This window comes from Pan paniscus, chromosome 9 (genome assembly GCF_029289425.2).
Source record: "Pan paniscus chromosome 9, NHGRI_mPanPan1-v2.0_pri, whole genome shotgun sequence".
Taxonomy (NCBI): domain Eukaryota; kingdom Metazoa; phylum Chordata; class Mammalia; order Primates; family Hominidae; genus Pan; species Pan paniscus.
In genome coordinates, this window is record NC_073258.2 from 93,630,524 (window position 1) to 93,647,870 (window position 17,347).

At 40.8% G+C, this 17,347-nt stretch overlaps 1 protein-coding gene across 3 annotated transcripts in view; it reads left to right on the forward strand.

The window, feature by feature from the left end:
- Positions 1 to 17,347, forward strand: part of FAT3 (FAT atypical cadherin 3) — a 679,183-nt gene that overhangs the window by 543,575 nt on the left and 118,261 nt on the right. For all 3 annotated transcript variants that reach the window (XM_034933534.3, XM_034933535.3, XM_003813776.5), the window contains 3 exons: positions 1,065 to 1,379; positions 4,073 to 4,283; positions 13,239 to 13,378. In XM_034933534.3, coding sequence (XP_034789425.3) covers positions 1,065 to 1,379; positions 4,073 to 4,283; positions 13,239 to 13,378 — 666 coding nt within the window. The remainder of the gene's footprint in view (positions 1 to 1,064; positions 1,380 to 4,072; positions 4,284 to 13,238; positions 13,379 to 17,347) is intronic.

Below are 17,347 nucleotides of genomic sequence, written 5' to 3' on the forward strand. Positions count from 1 at the left end.
ATAAGAAAATTATTTACACTAGGATGCAAAGTCTATATATTCTGTGAAAATTATGTTTGTGCTCTTCATTACTCTTTTCTATCTCAATTTTCACAGGCACACATGAGAACAGCATCATAGTGACATGGAGAGAGGTGTACATCCCCCTCCCATTTTCCAGAGAGAAATAGAAAAATATTTTGCAATTGTTAAAGACATTGTAATGTACTTAAAATCAGACATCAAACAGTGGAACATATATCATAGTTTTCCTTTTGTTCAATGACAATGTAAAAATCAAATCTTAACATGGAGATGTGTCTTAGTCTGCTCTGGTTGCTGTAATAAAATACCATAGGCTGGATGGCTTAAAGAACAGAAATTTATTGTTCACAATTCTGGAAGCTGGGAAGTCTAAAATCAAGGCACTAGCAGATTCAGTGTCTAGTGATAGCTTGTTCCTCCTAGATGGTGCCTTCTGGTCATGTCCTCATATGGTGGAAGGGACAAGCAAGCCTTCACAGCCTCTTTCGAAGGGCACTAATCTCATTCATGAGGGTTTGATCCTCATGATCTAATCACCACCTAAAGGCCCCACCTCCTAATACTATTGCATTGGAAATTAGGTTTTAACATATGAATTTTGAAGGGTTACATTCAGACTATAGCATGAAGACTGGAAAGTCCAAGGTCAACATTCCAGCAGGGCTCATTTTGTGGTGTGGGCTCTCTTCCTGGCTTGCAGACAGCTACCTTCTTTTGTGTGTTCACATGGCAGAGAGAGATTGGGATCTCTAGTGTTTCTTTGTCTTTTATAGGGACATGAGTTCTGTCAGATCAGGACTCAATCCTTATGATCTCATTTAACCTTAATAACAACATATGGGCAGTTAGAGCATCAATATATGAATTTTAAGGGGGACACAATTCAATCTATAGAAAGATGAAAAAAGAGAAGAAAATGAATACTAAAAGAATTTGGATAGGATAGCATTGTCCGTGCATTAGAAGAAACACCCATAGGTTAACATGTAATAGCAAGAATAATTTTCTCCTTTCTGATTACATCATACTCTCTTTTTCAGGTGACTGTGACAGATGGTGGTCCCTCTCCAAAACAGTCAACCATTTGGGTGGTGGTTCAGGTTCTAGATGAAAATGACAACAAGCCCCAGTTCCCAGAGAAGGTCTACCAGATCAAGCTGCCAGAACGTGACCGAAAGAAGAGAGGAGAACCGATTTACAGGGCTTTTGCATTTGATAGAGATGAGGGCCCCAACGCAGAAATCTCCTACAGTATTGTGGATGGGAATGATGACGGAAAGTTCTTTATTGACCCTAAAACTGGGATGGTTTCTTCTAGAAAGCAGTTTACAGCAGGCAGTTATGACATCCTAACGGTAAGATCTTCCAAACTCCAGCAGCACAGCAGATGGGGGGAAGTGGTTATGTTCTTATTCAAGTATACTCCTTTGAGCAATAAATCTTTAGAGTAAAAAGTGAAGCCACACAGCTGTGGAAGGGTTCTTTCTGGGAGGCAAGTGCAGGTGAGAACTCTTGCCTGTTTCATTGATATTCTTAAATGACGAGACAATTTCCTTTGGTTGTGTCCTGTCAGCATTTTCCCCCATTCCCAGGCCACAGCCTGTTTCACCACATACTCAACCACTCTTTCTGCAGCCCTAAATCATCCTCAAAGTGCTGAACATAGATGCAAACTAGCGGTAGGGGAACAGCAGGGCAACACATCCTACCCACCACTGAACATATCTCTCAACATGTCTCCGAGACTTCCCATAGAAAACAACTTTTGAAATTATCAACAATGTGATAGAGTGTGGATATAGCTGTGTAAATTGTGAGACACAAATCACAATGATGTTTATTCCATAAAAACTGAGAAAACTCAAGTATAAAGTGACTGAATTTTTTATTAAATTAGAAAAGTAAAAACAAGCACGGGCACCATGTCATGTAGAAACTTAAAGCTCCTGTATCTACAGTGCCAGTGTGCTCCCCTGACCCCAACCACTTTAGCCAGGTAGTACCTATTCCAGAAAGGCAGCTGGTATCCTTACAAGCAATGAGCATGGTCCAGGGTCCCAACAAAGGCGCGGTGGTTCATGCCTGTAATCCCAGCACTTTGGGAGGCCGAGGCAGGCGGATCACTTGAGGTCAGGAGTTTGAGACCAGCCTGGCCAACATGGTAAAACCCCATCTCTACCAAAAATATAAAAAATTAGCTGGGCATGGTGGTGTGTGCCTGTAATCCCAGCTGCTCAGGAGGCTGAAGCAGGAGAATCACTTGAACCCGGGAGGCAGAGGTTGCAGTGAGCCGAGACCACGCCACTGCACTCCAGCCTGGGTGACAGAGCAAGACTCTGTCTCAAAAAAAAAAAAGGCACCATCCACCACTCTTCTCTTTGTCTTTATCCTTCTCTGCTAGGTCTGTCCTTTATTATTTTAAACGATGGCCTGAGTCCCTTGATTTATCCTTTCTCTCCTGTGGTCTAGACGTGGGCTCCTTGCTGTGCTCAGTTATGTGTCCAGAACAGTGGGCAGAGAAAAAAAATATAGTAAAACACCAGCTCTGCATCTACTGTTAGAAGCTCTGATGTGCTGTGTGCCATTGCAGCTATGTGAGACTTGCAGTTTGGGAATCTGAGGACTGGATAGATTCAAGTGGATACTGTTGGTGTCCTGCCCCAATCCCATTCTCAGACTGCAAGTATTGGCTGTCAATGGCTCACAGCTGCCCTGTTCTCCAGAGAATCATCCTTGGATGATTCTTGGTGAAAGAGAGTCTACATTCCAAGCCTCCAGTCTAGCAGCCCACAGCCACTGGCTGACTGACACCCAGATGCAAAAGTCCAATCCCCTTGCCTCAAAGTGGATTCAATTCTGGTGCAATTAATGGTTCAGAGCTCCCCATGGGATCCCTCTGGTCAGCCAGGACCACATCCTGGTTTAACTCCTACCCTGCCCACCCTGATCTCTATTCTCTTTCTCCTGAGAGCACTTCCCCACCAAAAAAAACCATTTGTACTCAAATGCCTGTCTTAGCTCCTGGGGGAACCTGGCTTAAGACATGTATCCTCAAGTTTTCTCACCCCACAGGGAGTTTCTAGGGCAAAGCAATCATCCATGAACACATAGCATGAGGGTGCTATGCATTGTCACTGTTTCGAAGGGCTATAGCTATCAGTTATGTTCCTATGTTATTTTTTAAACGTAATACTTGAAAGTCCTTTTAAAAATTTATTTTTATTTTTGTTTTGTTTTGGCTTTTGCTTCTTGGAGCTTTTGACCCTCCCATTTGAGTCCAGGGTTCACCTGGACTCTTCACCCTGCCCAGCTGGGCAGGGAGACTTGCTTCCTCAGCCCTTATATCAGCTAATTATGACCACAGAGGAGAGTCATTAGCCCTGTCTTCCCTTCCACGCTGCCTCCAGGGACTGTGCTATCGAGAGAGTTCTCTGTTACCTTTTTGCAGGTGGCAGAACTGAAGGGCCTCAAGGCAGCTAGCTCCAGGCTACTCCCTTTCCCAGCCCACTCTATCTTGCTCCTGGGATCCTGTGCTGCTATCAATCACATATAGCAGAAGGGAGGAGCTGCGAAACACAACCACACACTGCAAAACACAACCACACACATACACATGCACACACACACTTCTGCACGTATCATTCACACATATATAAGGTTTCACAATGCACTTTCTTCCCTTTCACGTATCACCACCAGAGGTGAGGCTTAGGATCATGCTCTCAGGAATCAAATTAGCTATTTCTATTCATATAACTATTATTCAGGCCCACAAATCACCACAAACTGTAAGTGCAGCATTTGTCTTTCAAGGTCTCAATATCTGTAAAGTTGACTGTGGTCCAGAGAGCCAGAGTCAAGGTCTGCACATGACTGGGTTGTTCCCCTCCATTCCCAAGTCTTTACTCCCCAGACCTCTGCTCCTTTCTTCCCCTTGCTGACACTGTGTTGAAGATGGACTCTTGGCCCAGCAACATGAGTGACAGATCCAAACTCTACAACAATCAGAGGTCTGAGACATCTTTCTCTTCTCTCCCTGTGTGAGTAGATAAAGGCAGTGGACAATGGGCGCCCACAGAAATCCTCCACGGCCCGCCTCCACATTGAATGGATTAAGAAACCACCCCCTTCACCTATACCATTGACCTTCGATGAGCCGTTTTATAACTTCACAGTCATGGAAAGTGATAGAGTGACTGAAATTGTAGGGGTGGTGTCTGTGCAGCCAGCTAACACCCCTCTGTGGTTTGACATAGTTGGTAAGTTCGAGTCTTACAGAGCAGTATCATGCAATGTAATAATTGACTGAAGCAACTAGGAAAAAAAAAAAAAGAAAGAAAGCAAAAAGCTAACAATTAGTGCCAAGATTAAAAGATGTATAGTGCTGGAATGCAAAAGAGCCAGTAAAGTGAATAATCGACCTGTGCTTTCGTTCCAACTCTGTAGCTAAGCTGAACCGAAAGTGCTCTCTGGCTGGATTTTCCATAGTACGTTATTTACTGCAATCTTAATGTCTTTCTGTGTGTCATTTAAATTCTATTGTCACACTTGGCTAATCTCATTTCTAAATGTATTGATGGTACTAGACTTGCTGTCCTTCATTTCTCTCTTTTTCTTCACCTTTTTTCTGCATTCTGTTCTTTTTTTTTTTCTGCTCCCGACTGCCCTGCTTCAAGGTGGCAAGCATGCTCGAGAGATGTTCTATATTCTACAGACAGCTTGTGGGCAGAACTGTTCAACAGAAGGTACCCTTAGTGCAAACACATTTGCTAAAATACAGCTATCCAATCTGCCTTTTACGGTTTTTTTTTTAAAGCAAATTGAATTACATCTTTCATAACTGCCTGTGACAGGCTGAAGTGCAGTCCACAGATTTCATATATGCCTCTAACAACTATTGCATTACTCGTATCCAATGACTTCTTTGTTTGAGGTTTGATAGGGTTTGGATTTTTTTTGGGGGGGGTTGTTTTGACTTTTATTTCTTTGCTTTTGAGGTATGTGGGCTTTTTGTTGTTTTGTTTTTATCTTTTTGTAGGTTGGTTTATTTAACTGGGCCTTTTCCAATGGAAAAAGAAATTAAAATGTATTTCAGCCCCTCTGTTTTGCAGCGGTAGTACCATTCATGCACCAAAAGCCCCATCAGGAGAGTCCCCTGGCTGTCGTCCATAAGAGGAAGGGCAGGAAATGGAACCTAGATATATAGCCAGTCAGCCTCCCCCGCAAGCCGAATAGAGGAAGCAGATGGAAGCATGCAGGATAGACCCTGGGAGCCAACCTTTAAATTCCTTGAAAGAAAGCAAGCAAGCACGCCAGGCTGCAAAAGGAAAGGGCAAAACAGCCCTATGGCCCTTGACAAACCAGCAGGGAGAGGCGCTGGAGAGGAAATGAGTGCCGAGGACCAGGAAACAAAACAGGCTGTTGCTAAAACAGAGGGGAGAGTGTGTGTCGCCCAATCCGACACTGGGTTGAGCTAAAGCTGACTTCCCACGCTTCTCTGTGGGAGGCAGGGGATCCAGGAGAGAGTCGGTCTGGGGGAATCATTTCCTTCCCCATGGCACTGCCTGGATAGGATGGGCAGGAACCTGCCTCTCCCCCCTAGGAATGGCTGTACTTGGGAAAAGCATTTAGAAAGTTCCACAGTGGTTTTAACAAGGCACAGAAAAAGAACGCCCCATGGCCCGCAGTCAAACCTCTATAGAGAGTCCTCTGAACTTCCAAAAACCAAAGAGCTGTTTTCTACGTGTTTCATTTGATGAAATGATGGTGGAACATTTTTGTTTTACTTACTTGGTATTAATCATGCCATCCTGTACATAGGCATCCTCACAGCAAGCTTTCACTTCTTTCTTCATTGCTACTCAACATATTTGAAATGAAACTTCTTCTGATCCATGAAAGGGGTCTCCATTTCTTTATCTTCTTAGTAATTTTCAGCTCATTAAGATATTATCTGATGCAGTTTCTTCTTTCTTGGCACCACAAAGGGTTGCACGTAGTCATGGTCTGGTTTTCTGTACAGTCACCTTTAATGATTTCTTCACTTCCACCCCCAGAGTCACAGGAAGTGCAATTCAGTTCTAACATGTGCCCTTAGTGCCGGGTGTCCAGAGACATGTGCAATAGGGATTTTTAGCCGGGCACAGTGGCTCACGCCTGTAATCTCAACACTTGGGGAGGCTGAGGTGGGTGGATCACTTGAGGTCAGAAGTTCGAGATTAACGCGTCCAACATGGCGAAACCCCGTCTCTACTAAAAATACAAAAATTAGCTGGGCATGATGGCGGGCGCCTGTAATCCCAGCTACTGGGGAGGCTGAGGCAGGAGAATTGCTTGAACCCGGGAGGTGGAGGTTGCAGTGAGCCAAGATTGCATCACTGTACTCCAGCAGCCTGGGCAACAGAGCAAGACTCTGTCTCAAAAAAAAAAAAAAAGCCTAAAGGAGAGTGCAGCAGAAACCGAAGAGGCAACAGAATGTCTAGTGTGCTGTCCTGAGATTAGATGAGTTGCCCTTTCTCATCAGCCACTGATTTTTCTCCCTCCTCCTTGAACACTCCAGTGTCCAAGCACCTCTACAGCCTGACAGTGTCACATCTCTCCCTGGCATGATCCATGCACTCAACCTGCTGACCCGTAGTACATCCCACCTACCACCCATGTGCCCTGGGATGCCCTCACTTGTACTCTGCTTTTGAAATCCTACTGGCATGCCTTTCTGTAATGGTCAGTCTCACCAGCTGCCTGACCCTAGTTATCCAGGTCAGGCTTGCAACTCTTCATCATTCCTGCATGTGTGTGTGTGACTGTCTGTAGGTAAGCATACCTAGCAGTACTGCATGTAACCTGATTTGCAAGTTTCTCATGTCAGCATGATGAGTGCTGCTGTATATTTTCATTTGTGCTTATCCTGTCTCCACTCTTAACCCCTATGGTTAAGGCCCATGTGTCCTCATTCCTTCCTCCTGCCAAAACCTCTGTTGCTACCAACCCAGGATGAGTGGAATAAACTATGGTGAATGATGGAGATACCCCAGGCAGCCACTATGCTAACCCTACTGATGCCTCCTGGAACCTACTCAGAGTCAGTGTGACCTTCCACTGTGCTACTGGCCACGGCAACCTACACACTATGCACCTTTGACAAAATAGAAACATCATTGGTCCAAGAAGAGAGAGGCAATTTACAGATGAGAGCTCTCCCTGGAAGGAGTCCCTTTAAGCTACCTTAAATATAGACCCAGGATCCATCATCAAGAACATGGCATCAGTTTTCATGTTTCTTCATTGGTGTATTTCTAAATGCTATACTTTTCCTAGAGACTGCCTTCAGTTTCAGTGCACTTGTAGGTCTCTGAATGAGGACCTACAGGGTTTTCCCTCTGGTCTGGATGCTTCCATTACAGAGATTTCACTGTAAATCAGGTAACATCTAGCCAAGCTTCTTTTCCAAATTGAACTTACTGGGCCAGATGCCCAAACAGAACATGATTTTATTTCCATCCCCACATCCAGCCAACAACATCTTGAAACACCAAATCTTTATTTCAGCGCAGAAGTAAAATCCTTTTCCCAGGTGCTGGTTACTTCAGTATTGATATGGTCCACGTTCCACCAAATCCTCCTTTTGAAAATCTTTCTAATCCATCAGAGTCATTTTTTCTCAATCTGCTGACAACATCTTTCCCCTTCTTTAAATACCTATTGTTTCCTTTATCATATTCAGATGTTTTATTCTCGCTCTCAAGATTTCCTGCTTATTTATCTTCAGCCATGGAAACTCTCATCTCTCTGTTCCCTTCCTCCTTACATAAGCATCTTTTTTGGCCAAGCTAACATACAGAGGAAAGAGGGAACAATGCGCCTCAATGCTTAAGAAACATAGCAGTGAATGCTTGGAATAGGCACTAGGTATGTAATATCAGCATGGATCTGAAATGAGGTCTCAGATATAAGTATGGGCCTTGCCTAGGTAAATACTCTATGACTCTTCCAAGGGAGTGAGAATTTGGCTCCATTATAGACCCAGTGCTTGCAGACACCTAAAGAGACACTGAGTTACAGAGAAGACATCATCTTGGCATGACACTTACAGCTTACTAATGCTATAACTAATAAATTCTCATTAAGTGAGCAGAAATAGTGTTTCAGCATGCTTTTCCCCTGAGAGTAAAGTCGCCCCATTTCTGCATTTCCAAATCTAGCCAATTCTTGCTTAACTGCATTTCTTTGTCTCCCACCATGATATGAATTCACAAAAGCTGGGTAGCAAGCAAGATTTTGTTCCAAGCCTGGACCCTTGCATCGAGGATCTGTCACACACTTTCTTGTGCCTCCAAGGAGACCACTGCTTACAATGTTATGCAGTGAGACTTTTCAGCTTCCAGAAACAGAAGCCCTACTTGTAACTGAGTTAAGAAAGCTGTAATTAAAAGGAAACATAATAAAGTTCAGCTGTTCTGTGTTTAAACAGCCCAACGCACAGCATGTTCCTTCTCTGTGTTAAAAGGGAAAGAAAGTGAAGGGAACACAAATAACCCATAATCCTTTGTGGCTTTATCACATATCTTCACACTTCTCAGGGGACTATGATTTCAACTCCACAGCTCCTTGATTTACAGACTCTCTAATGTGCATGCAATCTGGTTCACAGTTCAGTCCCTGTATCTTTATTCTGTTGGCAAATATTTCAATAGAGAAGGCCACCTTTATTACACACCTCAGACAGTTCCTCTTTACCTGCAGATGGATGGGGGGGTGCTGTCACCCATTTTTTAGCTTTTCACCTGACTTAGGGGAGAAAAATAGTTTTCTTTGTAAATAGTAAGCACCTAAAATATCTTTCTTTATCTCGCCTACTGTAAGGCTGCTCTTTGAAAATGTTTCTCTGTTGGTGAGTGATAGAACCTAGTTCCAACTCCAGTTGAAATGTCTTTCTGTGTTGCAGGAAGGCTGCTTTGACCCTTCATTTGTCATAGGTTCCTTCAAACTTTGGGCTCCAGGCTGCTGCTGTGTCATAAGCTTTTGCCTGTCTTTCTTGAACCTTGTCCCCAGTGGAGCCATCGCTTATTTAGAGATGAATGAAGTAGGCCCGTTGAAGTCTCTGGTAGGACTAGCAGCAGCCTTGTTCTTCAACTAGAGCTTGGACACCTCTGGGTCTTCCCTAATCAGGTGGCTGTATTTCTCTAGCGAAAGACTCTTACCCAGTGATATGGAGAGAAACCATATTCATACGTCATTTCTATTACAGCTGCTCCTTCATCAGGGTGACCCTTGCTCCAAGTCATTCAACTGACATCAAACACTTCATTTCCCCTATTCTGCCCCTTTTCCCTAATTTGATCCCAAATAAGCCTCTCATTTTTCCATAGCAACAGTCTGGTCCATAGGAGCACATCTGTAGAAACTTCAGGAAAATAAGAAGAAGCCTAGAAACACTTCATATACTATTAATAGTTTTAAGAAAATGAATCCTAAACTCGATTCTAGAAGAGATTTTCTTTCCAGCCAGTTTTTCCTGACCTCCACCTGGTGTCCCCTGTCTTCCAAGTAAATATCCTTTTCAGCCAGGTACTGTGCTTGCTTTCATTTCAAGGCAGAAAATTAGAGGAAAACGATAATTGGTGTTTAGCATTTTCAAGATCAAATTGTAACTGGTGTTTAGCATTTTTTCTTAAGTTCAGTGTACATGCGGAACCTGAATCAACAGCTTGTGCACAACTCCCTGAATTCATTGAGATTCGGCAGCTCCGTGTTCTGGAAGCTGCTCACATAACACCTTCCCCTTGGTGACAACTAGATGTGGGTTGGTATTTTTACAATTATATGTGGAGTGGAAAAGAATCTTATGCTAGGGGAGGGACCTGGAAGCTCTCTAAAGGGGAAGCTGTGTGATTCTCACCATTGGGTGTCTTTATGGAGGGACAGAGGTGCTTCGTACCCTTCTTTAAAGAAAAACTAGACTGAATCACGGCCCAGTGCTGCAATGCCCAGCATATTTAAGCAGTAGCTGCTGGCTCAAAATATTTCCATTTATGTCCCATCTTTAAAGCCTTTTGGGACATTCCTACTTGGGATGTTTAACTTTAGAATCCAATAGAAATCCACTGTGCCTCATCTGCTCTTTGTTTACTCTATTACACCTGTCTTGACCGAAAATGGTCAAAGAGACACGTCCCTGATGTGAATTATCTGTTATGTGGGCTGTTCACAACCTCGCTTTTAACCATCTCTGCCGCACACCCCTGCAGCAACGCTCAGGCTGTGGCTTTTCTAATTTCCCATTTTGTTGAAACTCAGACCAGCTCTGCGGTGTCCTCCCTCCTCCCCACCTTTTGTTGAGCCTAACGCTGCTGCACTGAACACACTCTGGCTTTGCATGTTCTGTTACTGGCTCTGAGGAAGCACACCTTGTTTAAGCGGAATGCTGCTAGTGAAAATGGACTCCTTGCATTTGATATTCTCACCCTGGACGATTTGGACGTGGTTTCCTATGAAAATGAAATCACTTTCAGGCTAAAAGGGAGCCTGAAAAATGAGACCTGGGGGAGAGATATGGAGTCGTTTATGAAATGGGATGCTTAAGTGGTAGGTTATTAAATTGTGTGAGGGTTGATGGTAAACTGCTGGTCTAGATTCTGTGTCCCTTGTCAGAAATTCATTTTAAAACTCATGGAAGATTTTGTTTTACATTAAATCTTAGTTTAACTAGGAGCAAATGTCCTGGAAATGAGCGTCCGAGGCTGCTAGCTATATTGGTAAGCTGAGAGACATAGTTTGTAGGCTCTCCTTCAAGTGCTCTTGGCTCTGCTCTTGGTCTGTCTCCCCTGTCCCTTTAGAGGTTTCTGTTCTAAAGAATTTGAGGGAGATATACACATACACATACACATACACACACAAATACATATATGAACACACACAGGAAGAGAGAGAACTGTAAAAAAAAAAAAAAAAACATAAAATTAGCCAAAAATGGTATTTGATATGAAAAACGACTAAGAAAAAGCACACACTCTATATGCCATATGTAAATGTTATACCGCTAAGCACATGCGATGATTATGTATTTTTATACAGGGCCCTGGGGAAAATGTGAGTCAAATTCAGTGAGAGAGAGCAAATTGGACTGCCCCATTTAAACAGTAACTCAAACTGGAATCTATGCTTGCTGGTTCTCTAAATTTTATTTTTAATCATCTTTAAACTGGAGCAAACTAAAGTTTTATAATTTGCATAATCTTTATTTTGACTTGACTCACACATTTTCACATTTTAAAATAATCAACATTAGAGGATGACTCCTTCCCCCACCTCCAAATAATATCATGACCCAAAGATTTAAGAAAGTTAACATTTTGGTAAAGAAAACATTCTAAATGTGATTTAAAATGGGATTTAATACCCACTAGAAACAACCTGAGAAGTTACATTCTCATCTTTCCTTCCATACAGGACTTATGAGGCAATTTTATGTCCTTTCTTTGAAAGTTTCCATGGCAAATTTTCTCTCAGAATGTACCGCTTAATAGCAAATGATCATGTTTTTTTTCTCTTTTGCTCATGAAGATGGTTTTTCAAGACACTCAAATCAGCCTTCCATTTTATTTCATGTTGTTATCAACATGAAACATTCCCTTTGAATAAGAAATGGTGACCTAAGGCTTGCTTCCCTTTTCAGCCTAGACTCCCCGCTCTCTCCTTATCCTATCTTCAAACAATTTTTTTGGAGTTAATATTTAGTGCTCCTCATCAAATCAATTAAAGATATTAATTGGAAGATGAGTCTCTTTTTAGATGAAATTTTTTTAAAAGTATATAATCTCCAAGCAATTCTCTGATACTCTCGTATCTCCGTAACTTTAATTAAATGTCAAGGGCAATTATATTCTCTCTTGCAATTAAATAATCTTAAGTGTATATGACAGCTGCAAGCAATAAGTATTTGAAATATATATATGGCCAGGTTTTTTTTAAGTAAACCATATTATTTATTCCATGTCATTGTACATCAGATTCTAGTAATTCAGGTAAAATTCTCCTTCCCTTAACTGACTATTCATAACTGTTATATAAAAGTAATATATTGTTCATTGATCAGCAAAATGAAATGCAAAGAATGTGGAATGTAAAAATAAACCAAAGTTAGTTTTCTAAAATATGAAATTCAATAAATACATTGCCCTATATGCTGTAGTTAAATAAAATTACTGTCTGAGAACAAAATCAACACCATGAAATTTCAGGCCAAAAGAAATAGAGCTTGTGAACATACACACATGCTTAATTAAAATTGTTCCCACATACATACCGTTATTTTTCTCCCCCTCAAAAAAATCTTTCATTTTGGGAAGATCATAAACCACACTTTGGTTCCCAGAGGTAGAAACATCAGCAGTGATTTCAACAATGGCAGTGTTGTCCTAAGCAAATCACTCACAGACTGTGAGTTATATGTGGCCAGGGGGTTGAGAGGAAAGTAAAGTTTTCTAAACTTTCATGTAAATTGTTTTGTAATCTGGTGTTATATAAGCTGATGTTTTCTTCTACTTCTTTCCCAATTTTATTTTGTGACTCTCCCTAGGCTTTCTGCCTTTTTAGGAGAAAAATAATTTACACTACCAAGATGGCAAAATAAGTATTTCTATAAATATCCCAGCTTGCAGATATAGAATTTTTAATATGAAATTTTTTTGCTTTTTTTACTGTTTAGAATTCATAATTTTATTTCTGACGTTTAATTAAGGGAATCTGAATTCTAGCAGCCAAATGTTTACCATCAATCCTGGAATAGATTTTAAATGTCTACTCATTCTATTAATAATAATTGGACTATTTATTTACTTGGAATTTAATCTACTTTGGAAAAAACAAAAAGATCTACAAATTTCTAATGCAGAAGCCACAAGAAGTTGAAGGGCCTTTAGGTTTCTAAATATTTAATGGAGTCAGTTTATGCTTCACTACTCTAACATTACTGCTGAGGTTTTTCTTTGCACTACATTCCTTTTTTGTGACATTTGTTATGCATTGTAGAGGCTGTGTTTTGAACTATGAATCAAGTTAGAAATAAAGAGGTCCCATTTAAGATGTACAAAATTGAGCCATAGGGATGCCTGTCAAAAAAATTTCTGTATAAGAGCTCCCTTTAAAGATATATGATATAATGCATGTAATAAGTTATCAGATTTGCTAATTTCATGTTTCTGTGAAATCATCAGGGGGGAATTTTGACAGCGCTTTTGATGCAGAGAAGGGTGTTGGGACAATTGTCATCGCAAAACCTTTGGATGCAGAGCAGAGGTCCATCTATAATATGAGTGTGGAAGTCACCGATGGGACAAATGTTGCTGTCACTCAGGTGAGATGTTAAATTACTGAATAGCAGGAATGCTGAAAGAGCTGCCAAAGTCAGGGGTGCAAGCAATGAAAAAAAATGTAATGGAAGTAGTAAATTATGTCGATGGTTTTCTAGTGTTTAAAAAAAAAATCATTTTCAAGAACAAGTGAGAAAAGGGATTCTATAGATGATATCATAGGACTTAGCTGCCACTTTCAAGAAGTTGTGATTGATCATGCATGGAAAAGTCATGCGTGTTTCTTTCCTGATCATCTACTGTAGATTTATCTGTTTGACAATAAAGTCAACTTTCCTTGAATTTACAAAGAGAAGGACATCTATAATGCTTGAGTTAACACACCATGTTATTCTTTACCTCCTCATTTTTTTTAGTCACTGAAAGTTATAGCTAAAGAATACCTAAGAGTCCAAATTCATTTATAGACTTAGATAAGCTAAGTGATGTATCCAAGGTCACACAGCCTTAGTAAAGAAAAAGGACTGGGATCTAGGTGTCCTGACTCTCTTCTGCCATTCTAGCCTCTTTGTCCTTGCTGTCTGTATAGTAGAACCCCCTGGTTGTGGGGAGAGGTTTAAAGCACCCGTGGCTGGACCCCAGCCACAGAAATCCTGTGTGATTCTGACATGCAGCCAGGGTCGAGGACCGCTCCTTGTACTTTGCAACCTGAGTGCATGAGAAAGGGCATTGAGAGCAGAAGGAAAAGAAAATCTTTGGGCTTCTCATGTGGCTTAGTACATCTTTCTGAGACTAGCACAATGTTAGATAACAATATGGGGCAGACCTGTACTAAATATGAGAAGATTTTTTTTTCTTATTTTTTAGCACCAGAGACCTAAGCCAGTTATGGCAGAGAGCTGGCACACATGCGTATGCTGTAACCCCTCTCTTAGTCCCTGCTGCGCTCTGAGATTCCCCTAACCCCAGAAGGCATCACTAATTCATCAAGGCCCATTTTTCTGCTGAGCCCAGATGTGTCCTTAGAATCTTTCTGAACACAATGCTTCAGGTGGTGAAGATGAAATTTTTGCCAACCCTGAAGCAAGCAAGTCTTGATTCATCTTAAATATGATGTAAGCATTTGCAACTATGTTGTTTTATAAAGGAGAGAGGATGAATATTTCATGTGTTTGCCTAGCCAGCTGCCTCTTAGTTTGAGACTATTTGAAAAATATAATGCAACTCTTTTCTTTGAATCTGTTTATAATCATAGAATGGTAGAATTTGAAGAAAACAATAGGGTTCACTTTAGTACAACTCCTTTACTTTTCATTTGAATAAACTGAAACCTTAGAAAGGGGAAGTGACTTGCATATAATACGGGAGCCAGTGTGAGACAATTTCTGATCCTCCAACCTGTGTCCTTTCCCAGTAACTAGGATGATCATATGACTCTGTTTGCCTTAAAGAGTCCCATTTATGTCTGTGGCATTGGCATAATTATTCTCCTTCCTTTAACTGACTATTAATAATTGTTATATAAAAGTAATATATTGTTCATTGATCAGCAAAATGAAATGCAAAGAATGTGGAATGTAAAAATAAACCAAAATTAGTTTTCTAAAATATGAAATTCAGTAAATACAGCCACAGAAATCCTATGTGATTCTGACATGCAGCCAGGGTCGAGGACCCCATTAACTCTCAAAATTGCCCCATTTGGGATGATAAATTATATGGTCACCCTATCGAAAATCATACTGTTTCAGGGTATTTTCAAGGCTGAAATATAGACACATGGAAAGAACCCATGGCTGAGGTGTTACGAGAACCACACAGTCCAAAAGCGCACCCCCAAAGACTAATACAAAACAACCCACCTGCTGTATTGCTGTCTTAAGTGTTAATTCATTTTAAATGTGAATTTAAGTTTTAAAAATTAGCCTTGTCTTAGCATATTCAACCTTAACTTTTTAGTGCCACTTAAAAACATAAGACATATTTGAGTAAAATACAAATAAAGCATGAAACCATATTCATTTCCAGACTTTTCTCCAGAGTTTCATACCAGTTGAATTAAATGGTATTCAGTGTGCCCAGAATACAATTATGGATATTTTAAAAATTGAATATTTTTAGAACGAGTGAATGAATAGTAGATACATATTCAGCAGAGTCTATGCAGCAGATATGCTGGATCTCCAAAGCACAAAACTGATTCATGTTAAAAACAACAACAAAAATTATCAATGATACTTTTACTTTAGAATTTTATTAGAACCAGATGAGAAATCATTTAACAGCATTTGTTCCACAAATATCTTTAGAGTTCATACCATAGGCTAGGAGCAGTTCTAGATGCTAAGTACTAAGATCACAGTGATTCAGAGTTTTAAATCCAGGCGACTGACATGCATTCATTTTTTTCAAGTTAATATGGAAACATGTATTACAAGACTTTGAATGTACACACTGTTTGAGTCCTGTTTTTGTTTATTTTATTTGTGACTAGTATACAGTTAGGCTTATCTCCAGGGCTGTTTAGAATTAGTTAGAGAATTAGGTGAACTTTGAGGCACCTTTTGGTAGGGCCAAGATAAGGAAGTTAATGAAGGGTGCCAAGAGATTTTCTTGTCTAAAGTATTCAAGTCACTCTGTGTCTCCAGAGTCATGACCTTTTTATGAAGTGGGAACTAAGAGTTTCCAAAGTACATACTTGTATGTCATTGGTATTGCCATCAGGAAGTCATTACTCTGTCTGCTGAGCTATCTTAGGGCCTGACCACTTCACCAGCCCCTGCCAATCCAGGCCTCTCTCACATTTACCACGGCTTTCCCAGCAGTGGTGGCAGGAATGCTTCTCTGAATTAGTCAGCACCCTCCGTGTCAAGAACACTTTTACAAAAGGACATTTTGGGAAATAAAAGGCATTCTGGATTTCTTTTGGAAACCATGAAAGCATGTTCCCATGCATGACCCTGGGCAACTTAATGATTCTACCATCAAACAGATAACCTTCACCATATAACTAAATAAATGTCCTGTAGCCCCAAAACACCTGTTCAGTTTTCCTTTGGGAACTTTGCTCTGCTTTGTTCATTTGGAATCATAAAACATGATATGACATGGGGTTCAAGTCATCCATAAACAACATGTTGAACTTGGCTTCACAAATGTCAAATAAATCAGATCCTCAGTGATTCTGTGTCTACATGAAAACCCTTCCCTCACCTTCAGTTTTGTCCTATTCTCCCAACTCTCACAGAATTCATGTGCCTCAGAGCTACAATATCTAATGACACACATCCTTTTCTTTCCTGAGATTCCTTAGGGTGAGCACAAAACATAAGAAGGTCCTGTGGGTTTTAAGTTGTAAAGATTCCAATGAACTAAACGCAAGAATAAAGCATCCCAACACTGACAAAAACCTCCTAGCAAGATGGACAAGGGCCTCTGCATAAACTAGTTCTTTATTTTGTAAGGGATATCATTATACTTTTTATAATACAATGTTAGTATTTGGCAACATGGGCTTTGTAGCAGGTAATTTTGCATCCCAATCTCAACTCTGTCACGAAACTGATGAGTCACCTCAAGCAAGCCACCTAACTTCTCCGCACCCTAGTCTTCTTGTTTGGAGGTGCCAATACCTACAACATGGGAGTTGCTATGAGGATTACATGAGTTTATGAATGCAGAGTATCAGCATGAGGTCTAACTGTAGTAAGAATTCAGTTAATACTAGCTACTGCTGCTATTATTATTATTCCTATCACCTGTTAGCTTCTCTGAGGCAAACATGGGGTTTGCCTCACATGTTGCTGTGAGAAATGAGTCTATGTTGGATCTTTTACTTCATCAGAGCCCTGTCTCTGATGAAGTGGAAGATCCAGTGGCTGCATCCCCGTCCTTTAGTGAGGACTATTCTGGATACTTTCTGACTTATCCTGGGGTGGAAAGTGCAAGACAGTGCCTTAAGGCACCCTCAGTGCACATGAGGTAGAATTTGTCAAGGGCTCTGTGGCCACACC